Below are 16,815 nucleotides of genomic sequence, written 5' to 3' on the forward strand. Positions count from 1 at the left end.
TTAAATTGTTATGCTGAATCTGATCATATATAACTTGTTTATTATTATTTAATTAGAAAAATGCAAAAAGAAGCCTTTTCTTGGACTTTCAAACCATTTTAAAGATATGTGAGATTTCACATGGCTATATTTTGAAAAATAAAAGTTGAGTCAAAAGAGTTGTCATTTGAATGATATAGATGTCTATAATGATCTCTTAAAATATTCTTTCTACAGAACTGTTTGCCTCATTCTTCTATTCTCCCAGTATCTGAGCAAAGTCAATGTTCCTCTCATTGCTTATAAGGACAAGACGTGGAAAGTGTTTCAGTACCCTCTCTTCAAACTCTTTTCTGTGAGTGTATTTTTATATAATTATCTATAACTATGTGATATAGAAATATATATAATATAAAATGATATAGATATATCATTCCCCGTCTGTTGCTCACTTCGACGTTGTGTCAAATGAAACGTCATTAGGGGACTTTCTTGAAGGCCTCGATTACCTCTGAACTTGAGAAATGAGAATTTGCTTGTCCCTCCCCCGACATACGGGTATAAAGGGAGGGAATCATGCATCTGTTCATTCAGATTTCTTCTTCGGAGCCGAGCGGTTGTGCGATCAGCGAGCTGAGATCACTACTGTTCCACTCTTAAGAGTTTTTGCTGTTGGATCTATGGCGCATATCAGTAGCTTTATCCTTCTTTGCACGGCAGTGCAGCTTTACCCCTAGGTGCTTCGACATCGTTTCCTTAAAGAGTAAAAGAGTATATTTTCTCTAAAAGAGTATACGCATTGGCATTGGACGTCTTTTTAAAGATGCCTTTGTGTAGATCCTAGATGCGGCAGATATCTCTCCGCTTCTGAAGGTCATAAGAGCTGGCTCACGTGTCTGGGCTGCGATCACACGCAGGCAGCGTTTTATGAATGGTTCACATTCTCAGTGCGAGAACATAACCATGGAAACCATGAAGGTTTATGTAGCCGCCATATCGGCTCACCACGACGTAGTAGATGGTAAGTCCCTAGGGAAGTGCTATCTGATCATCAGGGTCCTTAGAGGCTGAACCTTCCCAGGACATGACTGTTCCCCTCATGGAATCTCTCCATGGTCCTTTCAGGCCTTCAGAGACCCCCATCGAGCCGCTAGAATCAGTCAAGCTCAGAGCCCTCTCCTTCAAGACGGCCCTCCTGATCAGGCTCAATTCCATCACGAGAGTTGGGGACCTGCAAGTGTTCTCTGTCAGTGACACTTGCCTGGATTTCTGTCCAGCCGACTCCCATGTCGTCCTAAGACCGCGACCAGGCTACGTGCCCAAGGTTCCTATGACCCCCTTCTAGACCAGGTAGCGAAGCAACAAGCGAAGCTGTCTCGGGAGGCGGCAGACCCAGCCTTTTCGTTGTTCTGTCCGGTGCGTGCTTTGCATACCACATGCAGAGCTTTAGATATTCTGAGCAGCTCTTTGTCTGCTTTGGTGGACAGCGGAAAGGGAACGCTGTCTCCAAACAGAGGCTTTCCCACTGGGTCGTTGACGCCATCACTTTGGGCTATCAAACCCAGGCCCCCTTGCGGGTTCGAGCACACTCGACGAGAAATGTGGCATCCTCGTGGGCACTGGCCAACGGCACCTCCCTAGCAGACATTTGTAGAGCAGTGGGCTAGGCAACACCCAATACCTTCACAAGATTTTACAATCTCAGGGTTGAGTCATTCTCGTCCCGTGTTCTCTCAGGTCCGAGCATGTAGAACTCGGGAATGCGGAACGTCTGACAGGGTGTGCCGCTTGCACATAGCACATTTCCCCTCCACTGATGTGTGCTCGTGTCCCCTCAGTCACAACGCTGAACCGAGCCACTGCAATGGCCGAACCTTATTGCAAACCTTGAATGATTCCCTCCCTTTATACGCGTATGTCCGAGGGAGGGACATGCAAATTTTGTCTGCCAAATTCTCATTGACCTTTTCTCAAGTTCAGAGGTAAACGAGGCCTTCAAGAAAGTCCCATAGTATCGCTTCATTTGACACAATGTCTCGTTCTCTCCATCAGGTAGGGAATGGAGGTTACAACAATAACCTAGATGATATCTTATATAAATATGTAGTAAATCTCAACAATATTTTAATTAGTCAAAAAATAAATCTGTAAATAACAAATAATCAAAGAATAAATATTCATGAATCTATCATGCAGTAACACTTTACAAAAAGGTTATAAACGTATGTTATACATATGTTAACCTTAGTTAACACATTACAGTAACATGAACTAATCACGAACAATACTTTTACAACATTTATTAGTCTTGGTTAATTTCCACATATTGTATACATAAACATTTAAAAAATTAAAAGTTAGCATCAGTTAATGTATTATGAACTAATATGAACTGACAATGAATAATGATGTATTAATAAATTAACATTAAGCAAGATTAATTAATATTGTAAAATATGTACTATGTAATCTTGTACTAAAATATTGTTATTCATTGTTAGTTCGTGGTACCTAATGCATTGACTAATGTTAAAAAATAGACAGGGGTGTCAATTTGTTTTAAAAAGTGGTTGGGACAGGTGGGGGGGGGGATTCTGACATCATGAAGTGGTGAAACTCATGAAAATTGATTAGGTTACGTGCAGATAATGTCAAATGATCTTTTACTGTTTTCATACAGTAAATATCATTTTTTGATGAGTAATTCAAGCGCTATAATAACTATAGCACATCATTAATTTGATAACTTGATCCATTCACCTAACACTGTAAGTTTTGAAAGTACAAAACTACTTTTGTACATTCATTTGACATAGTCCATTCAATGAAACTGACTTAATCTGAATGAAAGACATTAGCCTAAAAAACTTTCTACAATTCAATTAAGTAAGGGTTATGATTTATGGGGGTTAAGAAATAACTACCTCTAAAATACAACCCAATCTGTAGAGATCTTGTTGGGAGAGTTGTAAAACAGGTTAAACTTAAAATTACGGTAATTGGGAAATTGTTTTGAGCTTTAGCGCTCCCCTAGGATGCCCCAGGCTCATGCTTCCGAATGACACGGGCATGTAGAAGTATGTTGCTTTTAAATCCAGCTTTTGAAGGTACAATGCAACATTGTTGGCTTGTTTTCCAGTACAAATCTTAAACACCCTTGTTGTAAGATCAACTTACTTGAGAAGCAAAATTGCTAAATATATTTAGACTTGTTTTCAGAGAATTTCTTGAAAATAGTTTATATTTCTGTCCTTGTTGGCAATTTTTCTTGTTTTAAGCATATACCTATCACTTAAAGGCATAGTTCAACCAAAAATGAGAACTCCCTGTGTTGTTATTACCCTATGTGACTTTCTTTGTCTTTCTTTGAGAGAAATTGTGAAAAAATGTTGTGCTCAGTGGTGTCATGAAATGGCAATTTATGGTGACCACCTCTTCAAGCTTCAAAAGAATGCAAAAGTAATTCAGGAGTCGAATAACTTTTTCCATGAAACTCATGATTGTTATTAAAGCATACGAACAAATTGACATCTAATGTATTATTTGGTGGAAATGTTCACAGTCCATTGATCTTTTGTGTGTGTTCATGGTAGGGCATGAGTGCAACATATCACACTGCCCCTTCGCCTCATTGTGGCGAAAACACATTTTATTTAACTAAAAACAGGTCACAGCAATAGCAACAACAGAACACAATACAGCTGCACACAAAATAGAACAGAACTTACTAAACATTTCTGAAGAGTTTGTAGTAGAAGAATTGATGCATTTCTATGCCCAGCCTTATATATTTTTTCTTTTTTGGACCAGTGCCAATTTACAGCAAGCAATCAATAGAATTTATCGTCCCTCGTCACCTCTGGTTTGGACAAAAACTTAAATTAACATAGAAAAATACATTTTATCGCGTGTCGTTTGTCGTCAGAATAGGACACGGTGTGACTGTGGCTGCCTGTAGCTTCTTCTATGTTTCTGTTTGATTTCCAAGAACTCAGAAAATAAGGCTGGCTACTACAGACTCTTCACACATGTTTAGTAAGTTCTGTTCTCTGTTTTGAAAAGAAAGAGAGACATTTAGGGTTATAAAAACACAGGGTTAAGTAAATAATGACTGAATTTTCATTTTTGGGTGAACTAATCCTTTAAAACAAAATATTAAGAATAATTTTATGCTATTTCTTTTCTCAAGTAAATTTATTATGTTTAAAAAATGTTTAGATATTTTTCCTGTGAAACAAAACAAAATGCTTATTATGATTTTTTTTTTCTTCTTTTTTGCAGTCTTCCCATTAAATAGGGAAAAAGGAAAAAAGAAAGTAAATTGTGAAGTACATAGGGGCCACGAAACAGAAAGACATACATTTACAATATGTGTTGTATTCACCAATGTACAGGCTTTATTTGGAATCTGTGGAGCCTGGCTTGTTTGCTTCTTACTGACATATTTCGATGCCCTGCCCTCCTCCCCAAATGAGTATGGCTACATGGCCAGGACGGACATCAATCTCGATGCAGTAGCAAGCGCTGCATGGTTCTATGTACCTTATCCAGGTAAGCATCCATCAAACAACATTACACAACATTTAATTACATTCTCTTTACATTTCTCTTTTCTGACTGAACAAGCAACATTTCAAAAGGACTGATGTTTAGTATAACTGCACATGTACGCCTCACTCTTTGGATCGCTTCACTAAGTTACTCGATATTAACTTCTTGTTTATATAACTGCTATCTAAAATCAGTATCATACTCATGATATCTTTGCAAATTTAAATCTGTTATCAGATATGAAAATTCCAGGAGAAAAAAAAATCTAATTAATGATGAGATTAATCCATGAATTAAAATGCTAATCTGTGATAACAAAAAGTCAATAAACACAATAATGCAAAGACATATGCTTTACCTAGAACTAAAAAACAAACAAAATTTTGTTAAAAGTCTGTCAAATGACATTTATGAATAATACATTTATGTCTATCATTGCTGATTTTCCTAGCCAATGAACATGAAAGTCAGTTATTTCAACACTTCTCTCACAGCTGGTTTCCATCTGCTATTTACCAGCTGACTGTTTAGAGAGGGATAGGCAGTCTTGAATGATAGCATTTCTTTCAGAATCCAGAGATGAGAGATACATTTGGTCTGAGGGCATTGTTAATAAAGTGACTTGATTGAGGTTTCTCTGGCTCATCCTGAAGAAGATTTAGGAACTGTCAGTCACAGTGAACAAGAGTTTACTTTGCTCGGATCAATCCTCAATGACAAATATGTGCTGTATTAATGTGTAATACACACGCAAAGCTACAGTACTTGGGGCTTATGTGTCTTTACCCTTGTTTCAGTGTGCTGCCCACATACAGCTCTATTCAGTGGATCTATTGTATTAAGAAATACTTTCAACGCCCAGTGGCCCTGTGTCATGAATGAACTAGTAAATATATGTATGTGAAACAAATGTACGTTTTTTTTTTGTATTACTTTCCACAGCGTCTCATTTGATTTTTTTAGATAAAGCCGATAAATCTCACCTCCTAGGGGCTTCCATGTGTGGGAATTTGCCATTTTAATATTCAAATTAGTAGATAATACAGGTTTGGCTGTGAAAATATATGTATTTGAAACAGCTTTATTTTTTAATTTTTTTCAGCGTTACATTCCACAGCGTCTCATTTGACTTTTTGATAAAGCCCATAAATCTCATCTCCTAGGGCTTCCGTGTGTGGAAATGTGCCATTTTAATATTCAAATTAGCAACAGTCTATGAATGTTGGAGAGGACGATCAGTCATTTTGCTTGACCCACTTAAATCCCCCGAGACATCTCTGAGAGTAAGGGAACATGGGCCTCACGTTACTGTGCATGTGTGGTAAAACATATTTTACATAATATACTCTCCCACCCATGCACTCCAAATGATAATGGTACTACGCACATGTTGTGAATCCATCCTTTTTATTAGTAAGTTAATGCTATGGTTATAACAAAACAATTTTCTGTTGGGGAGCAACAAAAAAATTTAGCATCACTACCAACTTAACTAAGGCTCTGTAAAAACAAGCAGCAAATGAATCAAATGTATTTTGTAGGGTGAAAGCCAAAAAAAAAAAAGAAGTTTAAAAACAAATCTGGTGTTTACAAACCTGATCCAAACCGATTAAAATAATTTCGTTTTGGAAATGTCTGATCGCATTTGGTTTATTTAGTTTTTCATGATTATGGAAAGTGCCAAGTGAAAAATGCTTCTGTTGTTTATGTTCCATAATGCTTCTTGTGAGTTCAGATGACGTGCCTGTCAGGGAGATTAGGTAAAATTTACAGTTTTCTTTCATCCCTAAAGATTAGATTTGAAAACCAATTTGGATTTGTGTGCACTTAAGCCAGAGTACCCAAACATTTTCAGTAACAAGCTACTTTTTGTGTGTAAAAAAAATGCTACATAGTTATTGTATTTAAGACTAAACTGTTTGCAATGGTTTAGAGCCGAGCAAATAGGGGTGATAATTATATGTGCTTCCCTAAACTGTCATCTGTCTCATGTGTTGCACTGGAAAGTCCGATTTCATTTTAGTGAATACGTTCATTTGGACAGTTCATATAAATGAACCGGTTCAAAACACAGTTCACTGAGTTCCCATACAGAAATGTGACATACAAAAATAATATAATAAATATCAATGTCAATATTTTTACAGTAATTTCACAAAACAATAAGACATAATTTTTAGGTCAGTTTTTATGTTTTAGGTCAGTAGTTGAACTACTTCAAATTATGAGTTGTTTCAAAGTGGCTTTCCTTACACTGGTCATAACATTGATCTGTCAATGTACGGTGTGGATATTTTGTTTTCAGATTACTTTTAATGGCAAGTAGCTGTTAGCTTGTTGGATTTGCATTTATCTTATTAACCTCCTGAGACCTAAGCATGACTGCTGTGTGTATTTTCCATTTCCCTAATAAACGGAGAAAAGAAAAATTCTAGAGAAAACCGCTTTCCTAAAAATGTATCTCCACATATGTGGACAGCGGAACTAAGTTGCAAAATCTGTAATAATACCAAGCTATAGAATGTCATATTTGTTTTATGTTTCCAGGTGTGTTGGTTGTTGATGTTTACATCAGAAATTAGCATAATTCATTCTGATTCAAAGTAATGGCCAGCATCATCCAATCACTGCCAACCATGTTAAAATAAAATGATACATTATAAAATCTGAATCTATGTACTGATTACCATTGTCCCATGTCTGTCAAACATGTTGAGTGGTTCAAACATCATCTACAACCTGAAACTGAACTTTTGGTCGGATTTTAGGTGTGAATGCATTTGGCTGCATAGAGAGCTAATGCTCCCTTGCTCCCTATTTAGTGAATGACTTAACCTCCAGTGTCGTGTCTGTCTGCAGTGGTCTCAGAACAGTTTAAAATGAAACTTATTTTCATCCTAGCTCCATTTAATGCATCTGAAAGCAAAATATTTCAGCTTTTGGATGAGCCCATTGATTCTAAATATGAATATAGGAATGCATTTACTAATGTTAATAAAATAACAGTATTGTACTGTGATAACAAAATAAAATATAACAAACTTTAAATGATAATGAATCAAAATAACCCATAGATTTGTTCATGCACAACAGTCTTCTTGTAAAAAAAAAACAACAAAAAAAAAACATTTTTACTATTGAATTACAAAATTAATCTGGGTGTTTCTTGACTCTTATTCAAAATAACAATTAAAAATTTCAAATTTTGTGGGAATAATGTATCACAGTATACGGATGTGTACATCATGTTTATCATTGAACTGACACTTGAAAAATTAATTTATTTTTTAAACCTCTCATCAAATTAAAATGGAGATGCTACTCTTTAATCCCAAACAGGTTTGAATGAAATAAACTTCTCAGAAATAAATGCCAAGCTATTGTGTCACCTGACTTGCTGCGTCAGAAGTTAAAATCTTAAATGACAGTCTAAAGTGTTGTGAACAGTATTCATTATGATTTAATTTTATTAAAATGGTGCATTGCACAGATGTGTGCACGAGGTCTGCCTGGATTCAAAAATGCTTGGGCTAATGAGTGACATTATACCCATTTCTGAAATTTGCAATCATTCACAGACTTGATAAAAATATCTCTCTCTATTACTAGGAAAATCTGATTTAAATTTGGTATTTGAAGTATTTATGTGGTAACGATGGAAACCTGGCATCATTTTGGATGGGAGTCCAAATAAACATGCCTCTTCCACCATACCCAAACTTTGTATTCCTTACTTTGTAAACCCTAGATGTTTTTTAGGTTAAGAGCATCAAAAAATATGATTTCACTCTTAAGAGATAGATGAAATGCATCTTTTCTAAATAGAAATCTTAAGTATTATTGCTTCCAACTACAGTTACACAGTTACAGTTACTCTTAATGTGTTGGTCTTAGCATGTCAGCATTAAAACCACCCTCTCTAGTCTGTCATATAATAATGATTTTTATTTCTGTCATAAACTGTAGAAGGACCATCTTACTAACCCAAAGGAATATATTCCTCATCTCTTAAAGGATAGTTCACCCAAAAATGAAAATTCTGTCATATTTACTAACCCTCATGTTGTTCCAACACATATGACATTCTTTCTTCTGTGGAACATAAGATGAGATTTCAGGCAGAATGTTACCATCAGTCACCATTCACGTTCATTGTATGGAAAAACGAGGTTATGCAAGTGAATGGACACAGAGGTTAACCCTTTAACACTTGCTCTTTCAGGTCAGTGGGGTTTACCTACAGTGAGTTTATCGTCTGTGCTGGGCATGATGGCTGGGGTTCTGGCCTCCACCATGGAGTCCATAGGAGACTATTATGCCTGTGCCCGTCTCTCTGGTGCACCTCCACCACCCACGCATGCTATAAACCGTGGCATTGCAGTGGAAGGCATTGGCTGCATTTTAGCCGCCCTGTGGGGCAGTGGCAATGGCACTACTTCCTACAGTCAGAATATTGCCGCTCTAGGAATTACAAGGGTAGGTCATATTCATATCAATATGTAGAAATTAATGAATACATTTGAAAAAGTATAGTTTTATCACAAGTGAAATGTCTATTGTAAATGAGAAGCATATACTTCATTATCACATTTATAAAAACAATACTTGTCTACAATTTTGGTGCCACCAACATCATCATATTCATGCCATGCATTTTTCCTATATCACAATTGTACATTAACAAACACGTTATTCATTATTTCAGAGCATTTATGTCTAATTGTTTTAATAACAGATCATTTAGCAGCTTGTTTATTAATCGCCAGTGGTCATGTTTTAATACCATAATAACAACTATTCATATAAAACATTCTTGTTAATCTATCTCCATGCCATGGGAATGAAAATAATTACATTCACTGCATATTCACACATTTTTCGTTTTGTTTGTTTTGGATGTCAAGACAGTATTTTGGATGACTGATGTTCTATGGTTTGATTTTGATGAGTGGTCCCTATGCTGTGTGCCAGGTTGGAAGCAGATTGGTACTTCAGACCGCCGGACTTCTTATGATTATCTTTGGGCTCTTTGGTAAAATCAGTGCAGTCTTTATAACTATTCCAGACCCGGTCATTGGTGGAATGTTCCTAGTCATGTTTGGGATGATAGCGGCAGTGGGAATCTCCAATCTGCAGGTACAATGAATGGTTGGATTTGGAGATTTTTGGAGATTTTTTCTCTTTCATATTTCTCTTTTCCTTGCTACCAACTCATAGGTTAATCTGACATTATAGAAATAAATTGCCAAATACTTGCAAAAACACAAACATTTGTGCACAAGGTATGTTTCAGAGCCTTATTGCATACTACATACTTTAACTTATTTATATTTTTACATGTCTCCCTGGATATTTTTCTCTCATTATACAGTATTTTATTGTATTGTTGTAGATTTACTGTTCATTTTTATTTACTATTCCATTGTAATGACTCAGTTTCCCCCTTTAAGTCCTATCCTATTCTAAACATGTATAAATAAAATTTAGTGATCTGAACTGATCAGTGTTTTTCATTCATATTGTTTTGCAGTATGTGGACTTGAACTCTTCCAGGAATCTCCTGATTTTTGGTTTCTCAACATTCAGTGGCCTTGTGCTTCCAACCTGGTTTCATTCAAACCCAGACATGATCAATACAGGTGAATATAACAGAATATCAGAACATATACAATATCAGCACACTGCACAAATGTGGCATTCAGTACATCATAGTATTGAAAGACGAGCTATTAGCACAGATTATTATGTAGAAGAGCATTACTGAAGATTAACTACAGAAAAAAGAAAACTTTGCAAGTTATGTTACTAATTAATCTCATATATAAATCCCAGGATAAGAGTATGTAGAATCAGTCATCTTAAATGTGCTGAAGGTTTTTCTCTGAGTACATAACATACTATGTTTCAATTACCTGTAGCTGTATAATAGACAATTTAATGTGTCTGCTCTGTTATATGTAATTACATTGTTATAACATTCTAATAACATGTTTTTCCATTTCTTCCTTTTGAAGCAAACATTTGGTTACATTTTCTCAAATGTCATATTATTCTTCTTTGATGGTGTTCTCTTTGTGTGCTTTGAATATAAGTTTCAGAAAGCCTGCTGGTATTATAATCCCTGAGTGCACAGTAACCTAGTTTTCTGTAGTATAGCCAAGTAGATCAGTATCCTTCTAAAAGAAAAGAAACTTGGAAAACAGACAAGAGTTTGTGCAAAGCGTAAACTTGATCTCATGCAAACACTGTACGCAAATAAAATCCAGGTGACTCTTCATTCAAAACAAATATTTTTGCTCCTTGTTCAAATTAGTTGACTAAAATGAGAAAATGCAACACAATTCTTAAACATTTTGTTAAGTGCAATCAATTGAAATTTTAGTTAGCTTTCATTGACACTGACACATATTGACAATTGATTTGAGCATTATTTAAATCTGTCCATTAAATGTATTTAATGTAGTATTCTAGAATTTTAAAGTATGGTTATAACTATATATATATATATATATATATAAAATCTATGGCTAATGTTTGATAAAATGGCAAAAATTTTACTTAAATATGTAAATGAAATATTATACATTTTTGTTTGTTTATACTGTTACTATATATAATAATGGTATTGCACTTATGCCTCTAAATAGTCTGTGTAAACATGCCTTTACCAATAATTGCATAAAATGTATTTCTGATTTGTTAAATCTGCTCTGTTGAAATCTGAATGAAATTAGAATTTGTTGTTCGTTATAAATTTATAAATTATAAATTGCATCGTACTTGTTAAATTCATTACAATTCCCATCGCTAGTATTTATGTAATATAATATAATATAATATAATATAATATAATATAATATAATATGACTAATGAAATCATCAGAAAACATAGGAATGTGCATGTGTGCAGGGAAGGCGATCTGAAAATTGATTCCTGCTCAGTCCTTTTCGTTTTTATTTTATCTAGTAGTAAGTTTCTACAACAAGATTACAACAAATCCATTCCATTTTTTATTTCTGCAAAAGCTTATTGCGTTAGTGTGAAAATGTTGTCCTCAATTTAACTAAGAACATTTCGATTTTCTGAGTGTTATTTTTTTATGAAGCAAGTTTGTTTATGCCTAACATGCTTATTATTTTTTTGGCATAACAAATGCTGTCACAATTTAATTAAAACTAATATATTTCAAAACAATAGCAGTCTGAACCCATTTGTTATGCAGTATGTGCAAATGATACCGCGGCAGCTGAACAGATCAAGTAACAGTTGTTCTTTGAGATATTATAAAGTCATAAACACTGCTATGTGGCAGGTCACTTGGTGCAAGTAGCACATCCTATGCTTATCCGTAGTGGTGAGAAGCATTGTCTGGGCTCCTAAGGTTAGGGCTGCTTATCTGCCAATCCGCTTTGCAAGTCTCCAGTTGACTCAGCTATAATCTCCTCACTTCACTTGGGTGTGCACCTTCCCTGGAAAACCCACTGTACCCCTTTAACAACCTTTCTTTGAACTTTGTGCTAATCTTTGCACCAATTTTTCAGTTAACTGTTTAAAAAGAGGGGGCTTCTCCATTAACAAAAGTCCAAATGGGTACTTTATCAGAGACTCTTTAAAATAGTTTATTGACAAGCTTTCGAGAATTAGTGACCTAAGCTTATACCTCATACTCCTGACCAACAAATGTTGTGTCAGTCTGGTCAGATGGGCATTAACTGGCCCTAGAACATCCACCCTATTAAGACCACAGAGTGGTCAGTCAGTTAGCGAGGTGGACTAGTGATGTTTAAAAGGAAGACGCAATTCTCAAATAATAGAGTAATGACTTCTTGGAAAGCAATGTAGCGTGCTGATAGTGCTCTGTTTTACCAAGCTAACAATCACCACTCGTTTCCTCTTCCACAACTACAGCCATCAAATTCACTTGTACATATTTTTCACCTTCAACAGCAAATTTCAGAACAATTAGTTGGAATTTAAATTGCCTGCTAAGAGCAATAGTCCCATTCTGCATAATTATCTGTTAAATAATAAATATTTTTTTAAATATCTGTTTGTTAACCTAGAAGGGCTGCGCTTATCATCCATATATCCCTGAGGCAGCCTAATTATAAAAGACTTGACAGAATTTGTAAGTTTGGATATAATAAAATAACTTAATCCAAGAGTTTTTGACTTAGTTATTTGTTGAGCATCTATCATTGTCTGCCTGGCTCTTTGTGATCTGAATGCAAGTATATTTATCAACAGGCATAAAAGAGCTGGATCAGCTTATTATGATCCTCTTCACCACCCACATGTTCATTGGTGGATTCTTTGGGTTTGTTTTGGACAACACAATACCAGGTAAGCCGTAAAAAGACTGTTGGGCATGTTAATCTGCACACTATATGGTCAGTGAGCAAAGTGTTCAGCTTCCACACCTGCTCTGCCCTCTGGGTTCAACCTTCAGCATGTTAAAAGCCTTCTTTTAACAATATTTTGAGCAAACGTGTAATTATGACATGTCACAGCACTTACAGTGTATTATAACTGAGTAACTGTTAACTGATTATTTATTCATTATTCATCCAGTTTTTTTTTTTTTGTTTTTTTTTTGTCGTCTTTTTGATGCCAAGGACCCCAAATTTAAGGATCCCTTGTGATTGACTATTATTGTCATTCACATTAAACAAAAAAAATATTTTTGTTTTCTTATTTTTTTTTAAGATTTCCGCATTTCAATTTCATAAAAAAATGTCCATCAAATTGAATTGAGTAATCTTTAACAAAATTAAATATGAATTAAAATTATTTAATTTTTTTAAACAATTACACAATTCAATTTGATGGACATTTTTTTAAGAAATTTAAATGTGTAAATATAAAAAATACGGCTAAATTATATTTTGAGTGTGCTTAAGATGTATTTAATAGTTCACCCTAAAAATGTGTATTCTCTCATTATATACTCACCCTCATGCTGTCTTAAGCTTTTTTCGCCTGCGGAACACAAACAACGATTTTTGAAGGATATTATGATGTGTGTTTGTCCATACAATGCAATGTTACAAGCTCTGAAAAAGAAATAGAAAAAAGGCAGCATAAAAGTAATCCAAACTATTCAAGGGGTTTAATCCATGTCTTCTAAAGTGATACAATCGCTGTACACATGCTCTGCACATCAACTGCGAGTGTTTTCAAGCTTTAAATCATGATTGTGCCAAGGAGACTGCAGGTGTCAATATTTACAGTAAAAAAAAAAAGCTTTTTGAATTTATATTTTCACCCAATAAATTATTGTATCTCTTCAGAAGACATGGATTAAACTACATGTGTTTTATGGATTACCTTTATGCTGCCTATATGTCCTTTTTGGAGCATGAAAGTGTTGGACCCCATCGACTTGCATTGGAAAAACTGACATCATATTTCCATATCTCAGTGTTTGAGACACCATAAGGGTGAGTAAATGATGAGAGAGTTTTTCTCATTTTTGGGTGAACTATTCCTTTAACAGGACATTCTCTTTTTTTCCTGCCCATTATTAGATTACATATAGATATAAAAACCTGAGGAGAAACCTTTTCAATTCTGTTTTACTTGTGTAGCTCCTTTCACAATAATAATAATTCCAAAGCAGTTTGTTAAAAAAAACAATTGCATTAAATATTTGATTAATAATTGACACATTCATTATTACAGTCTTAATCAATACATTTAGTAAAATTCCTTTAAAAAACCTCTTTAATATTTAGACTATCCAAAGCCATAAATTTCAGTTTATCATCATTTACGATGCTGAGTATAACAGGAAACACTAATGAAAATGGGTCTATTTTGGCATGTTATGTAGCCAAAATATTGTTTGAATGGGCATATGTTAATGCATTTCCTGTACATTTTCTGTTTGTTGTTCTCTATCAAATGTTATGTATAACAGTTGTCAATTTAATGTTGATAATGATAAGTGATCATGTAGAGTTAATTTTATATAGTTCATTTTTGTATGCTCTGTGAACACTTTACACAAACTAGTAGATTAGTAGATTATTTATTTATATCAGGCAAAGGCATTATACGTTTTATACATTATTGTGTAAACTTCTCAGTGATAATGTAATAGATATGACAATTAAATCTATAATGGTATGGGAATTGAATATGATACATTCACAGTGCATTAAATGACTTCATAAGACATGCTGCAATGGCAGAGTAAATTGTTAGTAATGTAGCATTGTTTCCAATGTTATGTTGTTTCCAATGTTATATTGTTTCCAATGTTATCTTCTTTAGGAACAGAGGAAGAAAGAGGACTAAAGAAATGGAGGAAGGTTCATGAAGGGGCCCAAACATATTTCACTGATCATTCCTGCTACAATCTGCCTTTCTGCACAAACTTTGTTCAGAGGTTCAAACTGCTCCAGTACCTCCCATTTCTCCCATCACTTAAATCACAGGAACAGACTACACACCTGTAGTACTGTATTCCTTCCTGTGGTTAGACTTGGTTTTTCAATGGCACATTTCAGGCAGGAGGTGACCATCATTCAGGCCTTACACCTTGGTGAGGCAGGGTGGGCCGAGCTCGTGATTAAATTATCACAAAATTGCTATTGTAGCTGATGTCACCATATACATTTTTAAACAGCTCCGTTTTGCTAAGTAATGTACATAATGGTTCCTTAAAGAATGTTTTAATACAAAAGGGACTGTTTATATGTCGGAAATACTTTTCTGGAGAACCAGTCTGGCCATTCTCCGTTGACCTCTCTCATCAACAAGGTATTTCCATCCGCAGAACTGCCACTCACTGGATTTAGTTTTTGGCACCATTCTGAGTAAACTCTAGAGCAGGGGTCGGCAACCTGTGGCATGCGTGCCAGTATTGGCACGTGGAGGGGTAATCACTGGCATGCCAGCATTTTTAAAGACAATGTGTGCCAAAAATAAATGCAATTATTTCCTTTCAAGTACAATTTTTATACATTTTTAAAAGTTCTTTGAATAATGTTAGGTAATTTTTTATTTAATTTTTAGGTAGCAACTCATGATTACATGTGTAACTAAAATAAAACTCTTATTCACTCAAATATTTGAGTTCATTTGAGAACTGTGGTCTTTAGGAAAGCCTTCAGGTGTACAGTACTGGCATTTTCCAAATATGCACAACCCCCTTATTGTTACTACATTACTGTAAATGGTTATAATTCTACATGACCAAATGCTTTTCATGCATTTGTGTTGCCTCATTTCAAAGTTAACTAAAATTAGGCTGATTATGTAAACTCAAATATCAGTAATCATAATCAGCCTATATTTCAAATGAGAAAAGTCTAGAAATCTGAACTAGACATTAAAATAAATGCACAATAGATTTTAAAGCTAAGACACAAAATGATCTCTAAACTTAACATGAATTAGATAATTAAAAAGAGACACTGGTCACTAAATATGTGGCAACAAACTTTCAGTTACCTAAGACCCCTCTGTTTCCCAAGGCATTTGTGTCAAAGTATCAGTAAACAGAAAGGAAGGGATCTGCATGACCTTTGAGTCGTGCCAAATTAAATCATGGCACTGCCAATTCTCATTCCCTTTCAAAGGAATTTATGCAATAACATTTATTTTAAATGCCTATGAGAATTCCACTGATAACTGCTGTACAGTCCAAGACTAAAAAGTCAAACTCAAGGCACCAATTTTCAGAATCACCCTCAATTAATCACAAAAATCTTCCATGCCATTTGGCTTCTATAGATTTCCTTTTAAGTCTAATGGAATTTCTTGGAAGGATTTCAAGTCTATGTGGCACTTTGTCGAGCTTTACAAGGAAGTAACTCATAATCAGGAAATCCATACTATGTGCTATCAACCTTTAATTGTGTTATGCGTGTGTGCATACATGAAATTTGACCGGCTAATTGTTAAGTACATTATGCCATTCAACTTCCCCTTTCAAGTTTGTAAACACATATTCTGCTGAAATTCATTAGAAAAGCCTCCAGACATAAAAAGCTAAACAAATTTATACAAACAGAAAAAATGTGACCTGGTTAAACATCTTGTTCCTGCTCTTTCAACCCACTCAGTCACTCACTCAGTCACTCACGCATGTGGCCTCTCAGCTGATATCAGTTGGATTGACTGGGGACGTCAGCATTATTCAATAGTTTACTTGATAAAGATATGGGGCTTCTTGGAAAAGATGCATAAAAAATGCTCAAATGAAAATATTATATTAGCAACGGAATATCATCTATTAATCAATTCTGCCCGGGGATTTGCAGTCTGTCATTAAAGAA

At 34.9% G+C, this 16,815-nt stretch overlaps 1 protein-coding gene across 2 annotated transcripts in view; it reads left to right on the top strand.

The window, feature by feature from the left end:
- si:dkey-106n21.1 (solute carrier family 23 member 2) overlaps window positions 1-15,658 on the top strand; it is a 39,390-nt gene extending 23,732 nt beyond the window's left edge. For both annotated transcript variants that reach the window (XM_052119949.1, XM_052119950.1), the window contains 7 exons: window positions 217-334; window positions 4,374-4,530; window positions 8,753-9,006; window positions 9,502-9,666; window positions 10,061-10,169; window positions 12,779-12,874; window positions 14,807-15,658. In XM_052119949.1, coding sequence (XP_051975909.1) covers window positions 217-334; window positions 4,374-4,530; window positions 8,753-9,006; window positions 9,502-9,666; window positions 10,061-10,169; window positions 12,779-12,874; window positions 14,807-14,991 — 1,084 coding nt within the window. In that variant the 3' untranslated portion in view covers window positions 14,992-15,658. The remainder of the gene's footprint in view (window positions 1-216; window positions 335-4,373; window positions 4,531-8,752; window positions 9,007-9,501; window positions 9,667-10,060; window positions 10,170-12,778; window positions 12,875-14,806) is intronic.
- Window positions 15,659-16,815: the final 1,157 nt, after the last annotated feature.

The sequence above is a fragment of the Xyrauchen texanus genome, chromosome 46 (genome assembly GCF_025860055.1).
Source record: "Xyrauchen texanus isolate HMW12.3.18 chromosome 46, RBS_HiC_50CHRs, whole genome shotgun sequence".
NCBI classification, from domain to species: domain Eukaryota; kingdom Metazoa; phylum Chordata; class Actinopteri; order Cypriniformes; family Catostomidae; genus Xyrauchen; species Xyrauchen texanus.